General features: G+C 43.3%; 1 protein-coding gene across 1 annotated transcript; it reads left to right on the forward strand.

Moving 5' to 3' along the window:
• Positions 1-14,993: 14,993 nt before the first annotated feature.
• Positions 14,994-20,588, forward strand: LOC117976322 (PRAME family member 5-like). Its single transcript, XM_063596320.1, has 2 exons — positions 14,994-17,552; positions 19,311-20,588. Exons 1-2 carry the CDS (start codon positions 17,026-17,028, stop codon positions 19,870-19,872), a joined length of 1,089 nt encoding a protein of 362 aa, XP_063452390.1. The 5' UTR covers positions 14,994-17,025; the 3' UTR covers positions 19,873-20,588.
• The last annotated feature ends 879 nt before the right edge of the window (positions 20,589-21,467 follow it).

Here is a 21,467-nt window from a genome sequence, read left to right on the forward strand (position 1 = left end):
ATGCAGGAGTTACCCCTGCAAGGATGGTTATTTAAAAATGTCAAAAATAAATGGAACCTGAATGGAAACTTTCTGGTGTCTTCCATGATTGATCAACCTGTTTTAGACATTTATACATCAGAAGTCTCTAGAAATCTGCCTCCTGGGTTCAAGCAATTCTCCTGCCTCAGCCTCCTGAGTAGCTGGAACTACAAGGAACCACCACCATGCCTGTCTAATTTTTGTATTTTTTGTAGAAAGGGGGGTTTCACCATGTTGACCAGGCTGGTCTTGAACTCCTGACTTCAGGCAAACCATCCGCCTCAGCCTCCCAAAGTGCTCAGATTGTAGACATGAGCCACTGCACCTGGCCTGAAATTCTGATATAAGCATAAAATGTGTAATGTTCAAATCATGGTAACAGGGATAGCCACCATCTCAAGAATTTATAATTTCTTTGTGTTAGCAACATTCCAATTCCATTGTTTTAATTATGTAGAAATTTACTATGAACTATTGTCAACATGATTTGCCCCATTGTGCTACTGAGCCCTGGATCTTATTCCTATCTGTGTTTTTATTCCCATTAACCATCCCCTTCTTATTATCCATTTCCCAGTACCCTTCCTAGCTTCTGATAACAGTCATTTTACTATTTTTAAGTTTTGTGTTTTTAATTCCCAAATATGAGTGAGAAGATGCCATGTTTGTCTTCTGTAGCTGGCTTACTTCACTTAACATAATGCCCTCCAGTTCCATCCATGTTGTTGCAGATGACAGGATTTCATTCATGTTTATGGCTGAATGATATTCTATTGTGTGTATTTACCACATTTTCTTGATCCATTCATCTGTTGATGGACACTTTGTTTGATTCCATATTTTGGCTATTGTGGATAGTGCTGCAATAAATAGGGGAGTGCAGGCTGGGTGCAGTGGTGTACGCCTGTAATCCCAGAATTTTGGGAGGCTGAGGCAGGTGGATTACTTGAGGTCACGAGTTCGAGACCAGCCTGACCAACATGGTAGTGTAGATATCTCCTGGATGTATTTATTTAATTTTGGATATATATCCAGCAGTGGGATTTATGGTTCATATGACAATCCTATTTTTTTTTTTGGAGGAAACTCCATACTGTTTTCCATAGTAGCAGTACTGATTTATATAACTACCAATGGTGTACCAGGGTTCTCATTTCTCCATATCCTCCCTAGCATCCATTATTTTCTGTTGGTTTTTTATTTTTATTTGTTCAGAGACAGAGTTTTGCAATGTTGCCCGGGTTGGTTTTGAACTTCAGGCCTCAAGTGATCCTCCCACCTCAGCCTCTCAAAGTGCTGAGATTACAGATGTGAGTTACTGCACCTGACCTACTGAGTAAATTAGAATCCTCGCAGGAGGCTGTGACTCTGGGTTACCTGGTTTTTATCAGTTGACACACAAGTATTAGGACCTGAGAAGCCTAAAAATGAATGACTACAGCAGGCTGGAAAAAGCCTGAGGAAAGTATTATCATCCCCTCAAAAGCTACTCTCAGGGATGACCCGAAAGATGCAGTAATCCCCACTGCCTTCCCATGAAAGATTGACTGGTCCATTGTTATGGAACGCAGTGGTGTGATCATAGCTCACTGCAGCCTCAACCTCCTGGGCTCAAGCAATCCTCCCACCTCAGCTTCCTGAGCAGCTGAGATCACAGATGCCCACTACCATAGCTGGCTAAATTTTTGTATTTTTATAGAGATGGGGCCTCACTCTGTTGGCTAGGCTGGTCTCTAACTCCTGGCTCAAGCAATCCTCCTGACTCGGGCTCCATAAGTGCTGGGATTAGTCTTGAGTCACCACACTTGGCCAACTGGTTTATTATTGAATCATGTGAACAGAAGACAGATGTGTCAGTTTTTGATTCCAAGTCTAGAATGATAATTTCCTTTGTAAAACATTCTGGTCTTATAATAATAGCTAGGGAGTATTTCCTGCTAGAATTTGAAGGGCTCGGACAACTTTACTTATTAATGGACTTCGACCACAGCTTGGTGACCTGATTGAAAAACATAAGAAGTTTCCAGGCCAGGCGCAGTGGCTCACACCTGTAGTCCCAGCACTTTGGGAGGCCAAGGTGGGCAGATCATGAGGTCAGGAGTTCGAGAGCAGCCTGGTCAACATAGTGAAACTCCATCTCTACTAAAAATACAAAAATTAGCCAGGCGTGGTGGCACACACCTGAAGTTCCAGCAACTTGGGAGGCTGAGGCAGGAGAATCACTTGAACTCGGGAGGCAGAGGTTGCAGTGAGCCAAGATCATGCTACTGCACTCCAGCCTGGGTGACAGAGGGCAACTCCATCTCAAAAAAAAAAAAAAAAAAAAAAAACAGAGTTACTATGATATGGCTGAATTGGTCACCATAGGTGAACATTTTAAGAGAGTTCTAGAACATAAAAGTATCCAATGTTGAAAGAAAAGAATGCAAAGGATAATAAAGTGTTTGCAGCTAAAACATCTGAAAGGACAAGAGCAAGGGGAGCTGCCTTTACTATTAAAACTCAAATTCAGTTCGTTGTAAACAGGGAAACCCTGCTCGAGTTGCCTGTCACCTTTGAAACAGTCAGGCCATTGGAATGAAAATTGTCCACCTTTGCACCAGGTCTCTATTGGACTGAACCATTTTGTCCCAGACATTGTTCACATTAGAGGACATTTCTTTCTTTCTTTTTTATTTTTCTTTTCTTTCTTTTTCTTTTTTTTTTTTTTTTTTTTTGAGATGGAGTTTTGCTCTTGTTGTCCAGGCTGGAGTGCAATGGCATGATCTCAGCTCACTGCAAACTCCACCTCCCCAGTTCAAGTGACTCTCCTGCCTCAGCCTCCCAAGTAGCTGGGATTACAGCCATGCGCCACCACAGCCAGCTAATTTTGTATTTTTAGTAGAGACAGGGTTTCTCCATGTTGGTCAGGCTGGTCTCAAACTCCCAACCTCAGGTTATCCCCCTGCCTCGGCCTCCCAAAGTGCTGGGATTACAGGCACGAGCCCCTGCACCTGGCTAGAGGACATTTCTGATGTCTCCATATTGATGGAATTTAAAATAACACTCTGGTAAATTGTTTTTTATAATACCCTTAAATAAAAATGGAGAAGCTGAGATCCAGATCAATGCAGACTTAGGTACAGAGTTGGTGGATACTAGGGCTGCCATATCCAGTTTACACCCCAACCCAATATATCTGCAAATCCCTTGGAGTAAGGAAAATATTTCTGAGGAGGGGTTTCAAATGAAGTTCAGAAAATTCCTGTGTTTGAAGCAGTCCAAATGACATTTGGACCATTTTTAGGAAAATATGCCTTTTTACCAAGTGACAACACAGGGTTGAGATTTGCTTTCTAAGTTAAGGTGATGCGTAAAGCTTTCTTTGGAGGGAGAGAAAACACTAGAGCTTCCTGACCTTCCTTAACCTGAACTGCTTGGTTCCCTAGAAGCAGAAATTGATCATATTGGAACCCAAACTCATACCAACCTTGACCTTCATGAAGTACTCAAGTGTTTCTGCTCTTCTTCCTCATGTGATATAGAGGTATTAAAAGTGATGAGTTTAGGCCGGGCATGGAGGTTCATGCCTGAAATCCCAGCACTTTCAGAGGCTGAGGTGGGAGGATCACCTGAGGTCAGGACTTCCAGACCAGCCTGGCTAACATGGTGAAACTCTCTGTCTTCTAAAAATACAAAAATTAGCTGTGCATGGTGGCTTGCACCTGTAATTCCAGCTAACTGAGAGGTTGAGGCAGGAGAATCACTTGAACCGGGAGGCTGAGGTTGTAGTGAGCCAAGATTGCACCACTGCACTCCAGCTTGGAAAACAAGAATGAAACTCCATCTAAAAAAAAATTAATAAATAAATACATTATAAATAAATAAATGCTTTAAAGAAAAAAGAAATAAACTTTACCTACAAGTTTCATATGCAATTGAATACCTGTTAAATTTTGATGCTGACCGGCCAGGCATGGTGGCTCATGCCTGTATTCCCAGCACTTTGGGAGGCTGAGGTGGGCAGATCACTAGGTCAGGAGACCGAGACCATCCTAGCTAACACGGTGAAACTCCGTCTCTACTAAAAATACAAAAAATTAGCTGGGTGTAGTGGCATGCACCTGTAGTGCCAGCTACTCAGGAGGCTGAGGCAGGAGAATCTCTTAAACTGGGGAGGCAGAGGTTGCAGTGAGCCGAGATCATGCCACTGCACTCCAGCCTGTTAACAGAGTGAGACTCTGTCTCAAAATAAATAAATTAGTTAATTAATTAATTAATTAATTAAAATGTTGTGATGTGAGCCAACATTTTTCAACTTGTAGACCAATGTCTTACAAAATCCTTTTCTTGTCACCTTTAAATCTCCATCTCAAATGCTAAACTCTGCATAACTCTACCACTTTGTTGCCGTTTTCTGATGACAGAGAAGACCATACATGTGTGTGTGGCATCAGAACTACTGACTCCTATTGATGTTTAAGACATTCCATTACACAAACCTGGATCATACTTTCTGTTGATAGATCTTATGCCAAAAATGTAGGAGAAAAATGCCAAGCAGGAAATGCTATCACTTCTGAAGATGAACTCATAGAGATGGAAGTTCTTTCAGAATTTATCTTTCCAGCTTTTTGTTGGTTGGTTGGTTTCGAGATGGAGTCTCGCTCTGTCATGAGGTTGGAATGCAGTGGCACGATCTTGGCTCACTGCAACCTCCTCCTCCCAGGTTCAAGTGTCCTCCAGCCTCAGCCTCTGGAGTAGTTAGGACTACGGGCAGGTGCCACCATGCCCAGCTAATTTTGGTGTTTTTAGTAGAGACAGGGTTTAACCATATTGACTAGGATGGTCTCGATCTTTTGACCTCGTGATCTGCCTGCCTCGGCCTCCTAAAGTGCTGGGATTACAGGCATTAGCCACCACCACACCTGGCCTTTTTTTTTATTGAGACGGAGTCTCACTTTGTTGCCCCGGCTGGAGTGCAGTGGTGAGATCTCAGCTCCCTGCAACCTCCGACTCCCTAGTTCAAGTGATTCTCCTGTCTCAGCCTCCTGAGGAGCTGGGATTACAGGCCTGCACCACCTTGCCTGGCTAATTTTTGTATTTTTAGTAGAGATGGGGTTTCACCATGTTGGCCAAGATGGTCTCCATCTTCTGACCTCGTGATCTGCCCGCCTTGGCATCCCAGAGTGCTGGATTACAGGCGTGAGCCACAGCACCCAACCTATTTTTCCTGTTTTAAAAGCTGATTAATTCCTTTGTGTTTATTTTAGAGTTTATATCAGAACAAATTACAGTAATATACACCCCTACTAGAGCTTGTCATATAGTCAAAGACAAAGTAGTTAATACTTTTACAAATAGTAGATAAGCCTTAAAAAATGGCCAGGCATGGTGGCAGGCACCTGTAATCCCAGGTACTCAGGAGGCTGAGGCAAGAGAATCACTCGAACCCAGGAGGTGGAGGTTACAGTGAATCAAGATCACGTCATTGCACTCCAGCCCGGTGACAGAGCGAGAGTCCATCTCCAAAAAAAAAAAATAATTAATTATAACAGCATGTCCATTCACTCTCCAAAGTGTCCAGGACTGGACAATTAATTGTGAGGCCCTCTTCTGTAGCACCATACAGTATAGCATATATGTGGACTAAAATAAATACACAATCAAAATGCAAGCATATATTCTATATACTTTCCATATACTTATATTCTATAAGGTCACATGCGTATTCAAGGCTAGGTCAAAGAGTAGATTGTTTATGGAATGTTATGGAGTAGAGGCTGTTTATGGAAAAGTGAGTGGAAGTGAATCATGGTAATAAAAGGAAATAGATATAGATATAGATATGAATAGACAGACACACACACATCTAGCTGTAAGAGGAATGTCATGGACCAACGGTGACAGTGAGCCATGTAAAAGGTCTACAATTCTTGTGATTGTGTGTCCGTTTTCAGGATGCATTGTAGCTTACCCTTTTAGAAAGGCTGATGCCACAGTCATAGCAAATAAATTATTATAACAAGTGTTTCCTTTCTGGGGCATCTCTGGATAAATCTCCCATGGTACAAGAACTCAATTTACTAGGCAAGTGATCACACAGGTAAAATTTTACAGATTCAATGGCACTACCATTAACTTCATTATCCTTGGTATTCTACAAAGCTTGAGTGAACAAATGGTATCTTGAAACTAAAATTAGCTAAACTAACAAAGAAAACTCGATTATTATTATTAATTTTTTTTGAGACAGAGTCTCTGTTGCTCAGGCTGGAGTACAGTGGTGCTATCTCAGCTCACAGCAATATCCACCTCCCAGGTTCAAGCAATTCTCCTGCCTCAGCCTCCTGAGTACCTGGGATTACAGGCGCATGCCACCACACCCAGCTAATTTTTGTATTTTTAGCAGAAATTGGATTTCACCATGTTGGCCAGGTTGGTCTTGAACCCCTGACCTCGTGATCTGCCCCCCTCAGCCTCCTAAAGTGCTGGGACTACTGGTGTGAGCCACCACACCCAGCCTAATTTTTCTTTTCTTTTCTCAAAAGATGGTGTCATAGTATGGGTTCTATGCACTTAGGAGAGTGAGCCCATCGTTCAGTAACAATATGACTCAGTACAGCAAGAACTTGATGCAGTATTTCAAAGATTATTTCCAGTAGGTGAAGGAGGCTTTCAGTGATGCTTAGACCTTCATGCCCTAGCATTTGGAGAATGCATCCTTTAGAAATGACACCAAGGGAAATCTGCCCCTGAGCAGCATTGGATGGGACCATACCAGGTGACTTAAAATTAAGAGTACCCAAGGAAAAGCCTTCCTTAGAAGCAGATGTCACCACATGGTAGACAGCTTTTCCAAGACAATGGAACAAGACTCCATTTGATCTTCTTCCATTGACTGAGACTTGGCTTTGTTTTGTATTAACACAAAATGCTCAAATCTATATTTTATTTTATTAAGTACTTTCACCACTCAAAGCAAACACTTTCTAAGGTCTCCTGTTCAAAATGTAGCCACTCTCATTAACCAAAGCAATTGCTGGCTATGGAGTCATTTAGATGAAAGGGAAGGATCACAAATAATAGTAGAACCTGCTCTCATACACAGTTGGGTAGCAATTGAGGATGCTAACTTCATGATAAGGTTTGTTATCCTTCCTTTGGTAGGTTGGTTAATATTCATAATTAAGTGACTTGGCACTGAGAAGAAGCTATAGGTGCACATGGGTGGCCTATGACTATTATTGATTTCATTACTGGTAATTTATCTCTATGCATAGAAAACATTAGTGGAACTCTTTTCAAAAAACCAGCTCCGGGATTCATTAATATTTTGAAGGGTTTTTTGTGTCTCTATTTCCCTCAGTTCTGCTCTGATCTTAGTTATTTCTTGCCTTCTGCTAACTTTTGAATGTGTTTGCTCTTGCTTCTCTAGTTCTTTTAATTGTGATGTTAGGGTGTCAATTTTAGATCTTTCCTGCTTTCTCTTGTGGGCATTTAGTGCTATAAATTTCCCTCTACACACTGCTTGGAGTGTGTCCTAGAGATTCTGTTATGTTGTGTCTTTGTTCTAGTTGGTTTCAAAGAATATCTTTATTTCTGCCTTCATTTCATTATGTACCCAGTAGTCATTCAGGAGCAGCTTGTTCAGCTTCCATGTAGTTGAGTGGTTTTGATAGACTGCTAGCAAGACTAATAAAGAAGAAAACAGAGAAGAATCAAACAGATGCAATAAAAAATTATAAAGGGGATATCACCACTGATCCCACAGAAATACAAACAACCATCAGAGAATACTATAAACACCTCTACACAAATAAACTACAAAATCTAGAAGAAATGGATAAATTCCTCAACAGATACACCCTCCCAAGACTAAACCAGGAAGAAGTTGAATCTCTGAATAGACCAATAACAGGCTCTGAAATTGAGGCAATCATTAATAGCTTACCAACCAAAAAAAAGTCCAGGACCAGATGGATTCACAGCCAAATTCTACCAGAGGTACAAGGAGGAGCTGGTACCATTCCTTCTGAAACTATTCCAATCAATAGAAAAAGAGGGAATCCTCCCTAACTCATTTTATGAGGCCAGCATCATCCTGATACCAAAGCCTGGCAGAGACACAACAAAAAAAGAGAATTTTAGACCAATATCCCTGATTAACATCGATGCCAAAAGACTCAATAAAATACTGCCAGACCGAATCCAGCAGCACATCAAAAAGCTTATCCACCATGATCAAGTGAGCTTCATCCCTGGAATGCAAGGCTGGTTCAACATACGCAAATCAATAAACATAATCCAGCATATAAACAGAACCAATGACCGAAACCATATGATTATCTCAATAGATGCAGAAAAGGCCTTTGACAAAATTCAACAACCTTCATGCTAAAAACTCTCAATAAATTAGGTATTGATGGGACGTATCTCAAAATAATAAGAGCTATCTATGAAAAACCCACAGCCAATATCATACTGAATGGACAAAAACTGGAAGCATTCCCTTTGAAAACTGGCACAAGATAGGGATGCCCTCTCTCACCACTCCTATTCAACATAGTGTTGGAAGTTCTGGCCGGAGCAATCAGGCAGGAGAAGGAAATAAAGGGTATTCAATTAGGAAAAGAGGAAGTCAAATTGTCCCTGTTTGCAGATGACATGATTGTATATTTAGAAAACCCCATCATCTCAGCCCAAAATCTCCTTAAGCTGATAAGCAACTTCAGCGAAGTCTCAGGATACAAAATCAACGTGCAAAAATCACAAGCATTCTTATATGCCACTAACAGACAAACAGAGAGCGAAATCATGAGTGAACTCCCATTCACAATTGCTTCAAAGAGAATAAAATACCTAGGAATCCAACTTACAAGGGACGTGAAGGAACTCTTCAAGGAGAACTACAAACCACTGCTCAATGAAATAAAAGAGGATACAAACAAATGGAAGAACACTCCATGCTCATGGGTAGGAAGAATCAATATCATGAAAATGGCCATACTGCCCAAGGTAATTTATAGATTCAATGCCATCCCCATCAAGCTACCAACGATTTTCTTCACAGAATTGGAAAAAACTACTTTAAAGTTCATATGGAACCAAAAAAGAGCCCACATTGCCAAGTCAATCCTAAGCCAAAAGAACAAAGCTGGAGGCATCACACTACCTGACTTCAAACTATATTACAAGGCTACAGTAATCAAAACAGCATGGTACTAGTACCAAAACAGAGATATAGACTAATGGAACAGAACAGAGGCCTCAGAAATAATGCTGCATATCTACAACCATCTGATCTTTGACAAATCTGACAAAAACAAGAAAGGGGGAAATGATTCCCTATTTAATAAATGATGCTGGGAAAACTGGCTAGCCATATGTAGAAAGCTGAAACTGGATCCCTTCCTTACACCTTATACAAAAATTAATTCAAGATGGATTAAAGACTTATATGTTAGACCTAAAACCATAAAAACCCTAGAAGAAAACCTAGGCAATACCATTCAGGACATAGGCATGGGCAAGGACTTCATGTCTAAAACACCAAAAGCAAAGGCAACAAAAGCCAAAATTGACAAATGGGATCTAATTAAACTAAAGAGCTTCTGCACAGCAAAAGAAACTACCATCAGAGTGAACAGGCAACCTACAGAATGGGAGAAAATTTTTGCAATCTACTCATCTGACAAAGGGCTAATATCCAGAATCTACAATGAACACAAACAAATTTACAAGAAAAAAGCAAACAACCCCATCAAAAAGTGGGTGAAGGATATGAACAGACACTTCTCAAAAGAAGACATTTATGCAGCCAAAAGACACAGAAAAAATCCTCATCATCACTGGCCATCAGAGAAATCCAAATCAAAACCACAATGAGATACCATCTCACACCAGTTAGAATGGCAATCATTAAAAAGTCAGGAAACAACGGGTGCTGGAGAGGATGTGGAGAAATAGAAACACTTTTACACTGTTGGTGGGACTGTAAACTAGTTCAACCATTGTGGAAGTCAGTGTGGCAATTCCCCAGGGATCTAGAACTAGAAATACCATTTGACCCAGCAATCCCATTACTGGGTATATACCCAAAGGATTATAAATCTTGCTGCTATAAAGACACATGCACACTTAGGTTTATTGCGACACTATTCACAATAGCAAAGACTTGGAACCAACCCAAATATCCAACAATGATAGACTGGATTAAGAAAATGTGGCACATATACACCGTGGAATACTATGCAGCCATAAAAAAAGATGAGTTCATGTCTTTTGTAGGGGCATAGATGAAGCTGGAAACCATCATTCTCAGCAAACTATCGCAAGAACAAAAAACCAAACACTGCATGTTCTCACTCATAGGTGGGAATTGAGCAACGAGAACACATGGACACAGGAAGGGGAACATCACACACAGGGGCCTGTTGCAGGGTGGGGGGAGGGGGGAGGGATAGCATTTGGGGATATACCTAATGCTAAATGATGAGTTAATGGGTGCAGCACACCAACATGGCACATGTATACATATGTAACTAACCTGCACGTTGTGCACATGTACCCTAAAACTTAAAGTATAATTTAAAAAATTTGCAAATCAGAAAAAAAAAGAGAAAACATTAGTGGAACTCACTCTAATCTAGGTAGTGTCCCAGACTCCCCCTAGAATTAAACTCTTTGGTTTGACATGCATTGTGAAGACTGGAATACTATAGGTATCGACCTAGAAATAGAATCAGAACATGACCATTTTACCCTCTGCCATATAATCAGAGAAACTTACTGAAACTAGACATTGGTTCATTGGAAGCTCTAGAGGCAAATAGAATGTGTCTATAGCTCTACTATATGAAATAAATAATAGTTTCATTTATTGGATGCATCAATACTCAGGACATATTTGGAGAGGAACCTATTCATTCTTCAATGGAGATGGCAAGCAGGGATTACTTTATAAAACTCATAGAAAAATTTTTTCTTCCCACCCCAATTCAAACGATTACCATGCAACCTGGTGTCAATAGAAGTTAAGGCTGTTGAGGCAGAAATAATAAAGTAAAACTTCATTGGAAGCTGAATGTGAGGATCGACCTGGAAGACACACACAAAATGGGTGTGTTCCAAAGTCTGTTACAAGTTGGAATGCTTTTATAAGAAACGTTAAAAGAAGGGAATGGGACTCCTCCTATCAGTTTTTTTTTTTTAATTTTCTTTGTTTTATTGACCTGGCAAGGCTCAAATAGAGTTGAGTTTTTGCTTTTGTTTTTGTTTTTTCCAATGGAAGGTACAATACAGAGGTTACAATCATTGACTTTAGATGACAACATAACAGGCTAAAACATTTTACTTGCAAGACAACCAGCAAAACTTCATGATCAGAATCAAATCAGTGTCCTTCTCACTGTCACTGGGTGAAGCCTTCATCAGTACTTGAAGAGTCTCAAGCACTCATGAACTTATGATCAGATTCGTTACCCAGGGATAGGGTGTAACCCAATCATAAGACCTTCCACAGGTGGTTAATTTGGAAGTCTGTCCAATGTGACCTGCAGGTTTTTACTGGCAATATGCAGGTGCAGATACGTCAAAGAGTAACCATGACCTTCATATCACCCCCAGCTGTTGAGAAATGGGATCCTTTTGACACTTTCTCTCCATCAAACCAGGTTACTCATCTTGTGTGGTGTTTCAGGAAGTCAGGGACCCCGAACGGAGGAACTGGCTGAAGCCATGGCAGAAGAACATAAACTGTGAAGATTTCATGGACATTTATTACTTCCCCAAATTAATACTTTTATAATTTCTTATGTTTATCTTTACTGCAATCTCTGAACATAAATTGTGAAGATTTCATGGACATTTATCACTTCTCCAATCAATACCCTTATAATTTCCTATGCCTGTCTTTACTTTAATCTCTTAACCTGAAAGAATATGTCAAATGAAAAAAGTTAATGTTTCACAATGCTTAAATTGTTGTCTGCAGGGCAGTTAAAGAGAACTGTAATCTAAGGTCTACATGATTTTGGGACAGTAGGCAGCCAGCAACCATGAGGAAGCAGGTCAGAAAGCAAGCTGACCTCCTGATGAATGCTGAATGCGCTGCAAGCTTGGTTTATTTTGGTTTCTCCCCCTCCCTTCTTCACTGATTAAATTTATAATGTTTATAGGTATGGTTTCAATTTCCTGCAGAAAACCCTTAACCTAAGCCCTGAGACCATTCACGCCCTGAGTAGCACCTCTCTTCCACAAGCACAAGCATATAATCTACTACCTTAGGTGATATAAAACCTAGATAGACCATTTGACACATGAAGATTTTATTCTGATTTTGTAGGGATGACACCTCTGTTTTTATAAAGCTTTTTTAAACTATAAAGCATTTTTATAATGTTGATGTGGCCAAAGATCTCCCAACAACACTACTTTCAGATTTTAATTTTCTGTCTAATATCCATCACAGATCAAACCCTTCCGTGCCTCACACTCAGGACTATGAAGGTCACATAGTAGTAAAATTCCATCAGTGTTTGTGGAGTTCATGAATGAATGAATTCTTTTTTTTTGTTTTTTTTTTTTTGACAGAGTCTCCCTCTGTCACCCAGAGTGGAGTGCAATGGCGCAATTTTGGCTCACAGCAACCATTGCCTCCTGGGTTCAAGCTATTCTCCTGCCTCAGCCTCCCGAGTAGCTGATTTATAGGCACCCGCCATCAAGCCCAGCTAATTTTTGTATTTGTTGTAAAGATAAGGTTTCACCTTGTTGGCCTGGCTGGTCTTTAACTCCTGACCTCAGGTGATCTACCCGCCTTGGCCTCCCAACATCCTGGGATTACAGGCAAGAGCCGCCTCGCCCAGCCTTGAATGAATGAATTCTTGACTTCCACCCTATCCCTAACAGTGTCAATTTTTTGATTCATGAATTTTGTGTGGATATCTGATATGAATGGATATCTAATTCCTTCCATTAATCCGTGGAGAGCCAAAAGCCCAATCAGGATTAACTGGGTGAGCTTCAGAAATGCAACCAGATATCACTTTTTGACTGGAAGCTAGCAGTGGATACATGGACGGGCATGGGTGGGAGTTGTGATTAGAAAGGTCAATAAAACTTCTGAAGACCCACAGGAGAGACCCAAAGTCTTCAAGCCTGGAATTCCTGCTTGGTTCTTCCTGAAGTCTGAGCACCCTGCAAACTGAGTCCATATCCGGTAAGTCCCTAATTTCTGGAAGGACACTCCCAACTGACCTACAGTCAGCCAGTCTGGGATGGTGACAGTGCAGACTAAGATGGCACAGAGTTATATCCTGTTTTGTTTTGTTTTCTTATATGAACAATTTGCAGCTTTGAATTTTTTCCTCTAAATCAGTTTTGTCTTAATTTCAACAAATTGGATTGTGCTTTGCTTTTATGTCATTTCATAATTCTTGATGGGAGCAGTGACTTACGCCTATAACCCCAACACTTTGGGGAGCCAAGGTGGGAGGATGATTTGAGCCCAGGGGTTTGAGACCAACCTGGGCAACATGGCAAAAACGCATCTCTACAAAATATTTTCTTGAGGGGGGGATGGTGTCTCGCTCTATTGCCAAGGCTGGAGTGCAGTGGCATGATCTCAACTCACTGCAAACTCCACCTCCCAGGCTCAAGCAATTCTCATGCCTCAGCTTCCTGAGTAGCTGGTATTACATCCCTCTGCCACCATGCCTGACCAATTTTTGTATTTTTAGTAGAGGTGGGGTTTCACCATGCTGGCCAGATTGGTCTCAAACTCCTGACCTCAAGTGATCCACCTGCCTCGGTCTCCCAAAGTGCTGGAATTATAGCCATGAGCCAATGGTGGTCAGCCTCTACAAACTTTTTTTTTTTAATTAGCCAGGCATGGTGACATGCATCTGTATTCCCAGTTATTTGGGTGGCTGAGGTGGGAGAATCACTTGAGCCCAGAAGATTGAGGCTGCAGTGAGCCATGCTCACACCACTGCTGTACTCCAGCCTGGGCAACAGAGTGAGACCCTGCTAAAAAAAAAAAAATCTTAACCAAAGAAGATATTTGACCTTAATTTTAAACCAATCACATCCTCATTGTAACTCTTCCACCTGAATGGAGACATGGTGTAGGGGTGCATGTTTGTAATCCCAGCTATGTGGAAGGCTGAAGCATGAGAACCACTTGAACCTGGGAGGCAGAGGTTACAGGGAGCCGAGATGGCACCACTGCACTCCAGCCTGGGCAACGAAGTGAGACTCAGCTCCCCCGACACCAAAAAAAAAATTGAATTATAACACCCAGCTGATCATTTGATTCATGAAGATTTCTACTGTTTTCTTAGGGACTGTCATGTCTGTCCCTGTGAAACTGTTTTAACTCTGAAATATTTTGATAAATTAGATGTGGCCAAGGATCCCTCAACAAAGATACTTTCAAGTTTTTTCTTTCTGTCTAATGTCAGGAAGAGATTCAACCCTTCCCTATCTCACACTCAGGATTATGAAGGACACATATTAGTAAAACTCCAAGTTTGTGGAGTAAATCAGTGAATGAGTCCTGGACTTTCACCCTGTCCCTAATTCTTTCACTTTGATGGATGAATATCTAATTCGATCAGTTAATCTGGAAGAAAGCCAAAAATCCAGTCAGGATTAACTGGGTGGAGCTTAAGAAGTGTAATCCAATGTAGTTCTCTCTCTCTCTCTCTTTCTCTCTCTTTCTTTCTCTCTCTCTCTCTCTCTCTTGAATCTAGCCTATTTCCCAGGCTGGAGTGCAGTGGTATAATGTCGGCTCAGTGCAACTTCTGCCTCCTGGGTTCAAGGGATCCTCCTGCTCAGCCTCCTTAGTAGCTTGGACTACAGGTGGAGACCACTGGCTGGGCTTATTTTTGTAATTTTAGTAGAGGTAGTGTTTCACCATGTTGGCCAGGCTGGTCTTGAACCCCTGACCTCAGATAATTCACCTTCCTCCACCTCCCAAAGTGCTGGGATTACAGGTGTGAGTCACCACGCCCAGCCAAAGTGGTTCATTTTTAATATGTGTAAAAGGCGTGTATTGGAAACATCTGTGTCGTGCAAATGATGTATAACACTGTCACGTAGCTTTCAAAGCTTCTCACTGAAATTTTCAATAATGAGGCCAGGCAGAGGCTCACGCCTGTAATCCCAGCACTTTGGGAGGCCAAGGTGGGTGGATTGCTTGAGTCTAGGAGTTCAAGACCAGCCTGGACAACATGGTGCAACCCACTGCTGTTACAAAAGTCAAAAAATAAAAGATTAGCTGGGTGTGGTGATGCATAACTGTGGTCCCAGCTACTTGGGAGGCTGAGGTGGAAGAATCCTTTGAGCCTGAGAGGACAAGGCTGCAATGAGCCGAGATCCCACCACTGCACTCCAGGCTGGGTGACAGAGCAAGACTCTGTCAGAAAGAGAGAGAGGGAGAGAGAGAGACAGGGAGAGAGAGAGAGAAAGAAGGGAGGGAGAGAAGGAAAGATAGAAGGGAGAGAGAGGGAAAGGAAAGAGAAAGAAAGAAAGAAAGAAAGAAAGAAAGAAAGAAAGAAAGAAAGAAAGAAAGAAAGAAAGAAAGAAAGAGAGAGCAGGCAGAGAGAGAAAGAAGGAAAGAAGAAAGAGAGAGAAAGAGAAAGAAAGCTTAAATAATGAAAAGAAAACAAATAGAACCCGTTCTAGGGATGCCCCGTGAATGTTCCCAACCAGCTTATTTGTAGGAACTGAGAATGTAGGCATGTAGGCTTGTAACACTCCCATTCCCATTGTTTTAGAATTAGATATTTCCCCCAACAGTGGGAGGGGTTAGCTTTCAGGTTCCTCCACACTCACTACTCACTGGATGAGCACTGGATAGAAAGGAAGGGCTAGTGGTGGCCCTGCCTCCTCACTGCTTGGGAGACGCTCATGCTGATGCAGCAGAGGCAGAAGGCTGGCTTAATGGCCACCGAGTACAGAGTAGAATTGGAGTAAACTGAGGGCTCTTTCACCATTGCCAGAGCAGTGACTTTGGCCCTGGGAGAAGATGAGATTGTATGGGCTTGGCCTGAGAGTGATGCCTTTTCTCTGGATTTGTCCTGTGGAACTTTTCCTTGCAGATTCATGAAGATGAGCATCCGGACTCCACCCAGACTACTGGAGCTGGTGGGGCAGAGCCTGCTGAGGCACCAGGCCTTGGCTATCTCCACCCAGGAGGAGTTGCCCATGGAACTTTTCCCCTCCCCCCTGTTCATGGAGGCCTTCAGCAGGAGATGCACTGCTTACCCAGGGTGTTTGTCTCAGGTGAGGTGGCCCAGGTGGGCTAGTGGGGAGGGCCCAGGTGTCCGGAGAAGGAAAAGCTCAGTCATGAGGACTGGGGAGGCCCAAGGGGGGATGGTGGTGGTGAGGAAGCTCAGAGAGGCCTTGGCCATTCCCCAGCTACTCAGGGAAAGGACTGCTCACCACGCAGGGTCCATGGAGGTAACAGGAACCTCACCTCTAGTGGCACTGAAGGGCACCACGAAAAGTGAGAACCGAGCTGGGCATGGTGGCTCACAACGTAATCCCAGCACTTTACGAGGCCGAGGCATGTGGATCACCTTAGGTCAGGAGTTCGAGACCAGCCTGTCCAACATGGTGAAACCCCAACTATACTAAAAATACAAAAATTAGCTGGGCATGGTGGCAGGTGCCTGTAATCCCAGCTACTTGCGAGATTGAGGCAGGAGAATCATTTGAACCGGGGAGGTGGAGGTTGCAGTGAGCCAAGATCATACCACTGCCCTCCAGCCTGGGTGACAGATGGAGATTTCATCTCAAAAAAAAAAAAAAAAAAGTGGAAATGGGCAGGATCGAAGGGGAAAACAGGGTGGGGAAAAGTCAGAGAGACAGAAAAAAGACAAGGAGGAGAGCAGCTACTATCCAGGATGTGGAGTTTAAGTTCAGAAGAGAGCCCTTAAATTCTCAGCCTTGCCTCTATTTTCCCACAGGAGGTGGAAACTTCAAGTGCTGGATTTACAAGATGTCTGTGAAAACTTCTGGATGGTTTGGTCTGAAGCTATGGCCCATGAGTTCTTCCCCAATGCCATGAGGAACAGAAAATTGGTGCAGGACTGTCCAAGGATGAGAGGACAGCAGCCCTTGACTGTGTTCATAGAACTTTGGCTCAAGAACAGGACTCTGGATGAATACCTCACCTGCCTCCTTCTGTGGGTCAAGCAGAGGAAAGATTTACTACACCTGTGCTGTAAGAAGCTGAAAATTTTGGGAATGCCCTTCCACAACATCAGAAGCATCCTGAAAATGGTGAACCTAGACTGTATCCAGGAGGTGGAAGTGAATCGCAAGTGGATACTGCCCATCCTGACACAGTTTACCCCATACCTGGGCCACATGAGAAATCTTCAGAAGCTTGTTCTCTCCCACATGGATGTCTCTCGCTACGTTTCCCCAGAGCAGAAGAAGATTGTTATCCAGTTCACCACTCAGTTCCTCAAGCTGCGCTGCCTCCAAAAGTTTTATATGAACTCTGTTTCTTTCCTCGAAGGCCACCTGGACCAGCTGCTCAGGTGAGGGAGGGTGGTGAGCTTTCTCTGCAGACCACAGCAGAGCCTGTTACACTAAACGCTAGTGGGCATCTACTGTGAGCCAGCCTATGAGGATGAAACAGTGAAGGGGACACTAGAATGTCCATGCATTGTCCTGTTGGTGGCCCTGTCCTGAAATGGGTATCACGCAACCATCGCAATAGAGGCAGAGGGATCAGCTAGGGGAGATGCTATAGAGAGGCTGCCATGCTAGGAAGCTAGCTACTGGGGGGTTCAGATCTAGTGAGGGTGCCTTTCTGAATTCTTCCTGAGGACGTGTGTCTAAGTTAAGATGATGAAAAATACACCAGGGGCGGTGGCTCATGCCTGTAATCCTAGCACTTTGAGAGTCTGAGGCAAGAGGATAACTTGAGCCTAGGAGTTTAAGACCAGTCTGGGTAACATCCCAAGACGCCTGTCAAAAATGAACAAATAAAAAATAAAAACAAACAAGATCATTTTTTTTTTTTTTTGAGACAGAGTTTCATTTTTATCACCCAGGCTGGAGTGCAGTGGCACTATCTTGGCTCACTGCAACCTCTGCCTCCCTGGTTCAAGCGATTCTCCAGCCTCATCCTCCTGAGTGCCTGGGATTACAGGCGTGGGCCACCACACCTGGCTAATTTTTGTATTTTAAGTGGAGACAGGGTTTCACCATGTTCGCCAGGCTATTCTCGAACTCTTGACCTCAGGTGATCCACTGCCTCAGCCTCCCAAAGTGCTGGGATTATAGGCATGAGCCATCGTGCCCAGCCAGCAAGATAATTTTTAAGAAGATGATGGGAAGTAGGAAAGTGAAGTGGGCACTCAAGAGGGGAATGCTCAGCAAACCTCCACATTTCAGAATATAAGCTTTGAGCCCCACAGCTTGGTGAACACGAGTGATCCCATCTCTAATTCTCTGTCTTAATAGGTTGTTTTGAGCTCCAGCAAAATTTAATTACCTAGGAAATGCATGATTCTGAAACAGGGTCAGGGAGCAGGCACAAAGAATGGTGAAAGTGCTAGATGGTTTGCTGATGATACAGGTGTGTCAGGGACGCCTGCAGCCCACCCACCCCAGCTGATGTTGCAGGATCCTGTCTGGGTTTGTCCTTTATGCCTGCATCTCCATTGGGCTCCTGTGATCCAGAGATGTGGTTTTCTGCCTGACAGATGAGGAAAGGGAGCTTTAAGGATTCTGTGAACTTGATCCATTGCTGTAAATGACGGTGAAAAGACTCAGCCTCAAATGGAATTTTTTTTCTTTTCTCTTTTTTTTTTCTTTTTTGATACAGAGTCTTGCTCTGTCACCCAGGCTGGAGTGCAGTGGCGTGATCTCTGCTCACTGCAACTTCCACCTCCTGGGTTCAAGTGATTGTCCTGCCTCAGCCTCCCAAGTAGCTGGAATTGCAGGTGCCCACCACCACAACTGGCTAATTTTTGTATTTTTAGTAGAGACGGGGTTTTGGCAGGATCACCAGGCTGGTCTCAAACTCCTGACCTCAAGTAATCTGCCCGTCTCAGCCTCCCAAAGTTCTGGGATTACAGGTGTGAGTTACTGCACCAGGCCTAAAGTGGAATTGACCTCAGTGGCAAAGCTCTTCATCACGCAGCATCCTAAGTGTTGACCATCAGACAATCAGAATGAACCTGGGCTTGGGCAAAATGGTCTTTGTCCTTCACCTTGAAGTCATTCCCCACCACCCTCCACTCACCCCTATGATTCCCCAGGACTAGCTTCTTGCTCTATCTCCTCAGCTATCTGAAGACCCCGTTAAAGATCCTAGCAATAACTAACTGTGTGCTTTTGGAATCAGACTTGAGGCATCTGTCCCAGTGCCCAAGTGTCAGTCAACTAAAGACCCTGGACCTGAGGGGCATCAGACTGGCCAATTTCAGTCTTGTGCCTCTCCAAGTTCTGCTAGAAAAAGTTGCAGCCACCCTTGAGTACCTGGACTTAGATGACTGTGGCATCGTAGACTCCCAAGTCAACGCCATTCTGCCTGCCCTGAACCGCTGCTTTGAGCTCACCACCTTCAGCTTCTGTGGAAATCCCATCTCCATGGCCACCCTGGAGAACCTGCTGTGCCACACAATCAGACTCAACAACATATGCCTGGAGCTGCATCCTGCCCCACGGGAGAGTTATGATGCTGATGGTACTCTCTGCTGGAGCAGATTTGCCCAACTTAGGGCTGAGCTGATGGGGAGAGTGAGGGACTTCAGGCATCCCAAGAGGATCTTGTTCTGTACTGACTACTGCTCTCACTGTGGCAACAGATCATTTTATGACCTGGAGGTAGATCAATGCTGTTGTTGAATACCTGCCTATTTGGGTGGATATATCAAGTGCTTTCTTCTGGACACTTGGAAACTAAAACCTGGCTACATCCTAAAGGGAGCACAGAAACCATCATTTCAGACATTGGTTCTGAAAGTGGGAAAGGAAAGGTAATCAAGGAGGGGCTGCACTTGGGGGAAATGTTGACGTGGATTCGATGGGACTTTGGGGACCTGTGTTCTATATAGTCCAAAATGGGAATCTGAATGTCTAGAGTGGAATTCGGGCTTCAGAACACATGAGGGAGTTCCCCTTGTATGGAAGGTTGTAAAGAAACAGTCAGAAATAAAGGGAAACTGAATGGAAACTGTCTGTTTCCCTTTATTATCAAATAACCTGTTTTCCAGTTTAAGCCTCAGGAATCTTCAGTTATTGATGGAAAATAAAAGGCACTGAGTTGTCCAATCAATAAGATGCAACCCCAGAAAACCAAGACATTTAAATGAAATTTGGTTATTTTTAACAATTTCCTCTCATTCTTTTTTTTTTTTTGAGACAGAGTTTCACTCTTGTTGCCCAGGCCAGAGTGTGGAGTGCAATGGCACCATCTCAGCTCACTGTAACCTCCACCTCCAGGATTTAAGTGATTCTCCTGCCTCAGCCTCCCAAGTGGCTGGGATTATGGGCATGTGCCACCATGCCCAGCTAATTTTTGTATTTTTGGTAGAGACAGGGTTTCATCACTATGTTGGTCAGGCTGGTCTCAAACTCCTGACCTCAGGTGATCCACCCACCTTGGCCTACCAAAGGGCTGGGGTTACAGGTGTAAGCCACTGCATCCAGCTCTTTTTTGTTTGTTTTTTAAAGATCTCACTCTGTAACCCAGGCTACAGTGCAGTGTCACAATCATAGCTCACTGCAGCCTCAATTTCCGGGATTCAAGCGATCCTACCACCTCAGACTCCTGAGTAGCTAGGACTACAGGTGTTGAGCCACTACGCCTGGATACTTTTTTAAGTAGAGACAAGGTCTCGCTATCTTGCCTGGGCTGCTCTGGAACTCCTGAGCTCAAGTTATTCTCCTGCCTTGGCCTCCCAAAATGCAGGGAGTATAGGTATGGGCCACCACTCAGCCTCCTCCAGTTCTTCACTTCTCTTTAGACATCTGTTATCTCCTTGATAGTTTCTGTGGCTGTTCAGTGGGTTAATACACATTAGGTGGACACCCAGGGCCTGGAACATTAGTGGGCAAGAACAGTGAGCCAATCCACACAGAAAGCACCTTCTTCTCAGGGTGTTTCACCGCTAGCCAGATGCTGAGACCCTGCCCACTCCTTGTGAGTCTCCACATAGTTCCGGAAGTCTTAGCTGGTGGACGTCAGCTTCACTGCACAAGGAGCCACTCTCTTCCCGCTGCCCTGGAAGGGGATGTCCATATTGTGTATTAGCTGGAGCCTCTGGGTGGCACCAACCCTTGCTTGTTCCCATGATGACCAGCAGCCCTTCTTGAATTAAACTGGTTGTAGCCAGTAAAGACAGCCACATTCCTTTAAGTAAAATACTAAAACAATACAGGCATGTAACACTGCGTAAATATTTCAATCCATTTTTTTATTATATATTTTAGACTCTTAG

The sequence above is a fragment of the Pan paniscus genome, chromosome 1, assembly GCF_029289425.2.
Source record: "Pan paniscus chromosome 1, NHGRI_mPanPan1-v2.0_pri, whole genome shotgun sequence".
Taxonomy (NCBI): domain Eukaryota; kingdom Metazoa; phylum Chordata; class Mammalia; order Primates; family Hominidae; genus Pan; species Pan paniscus.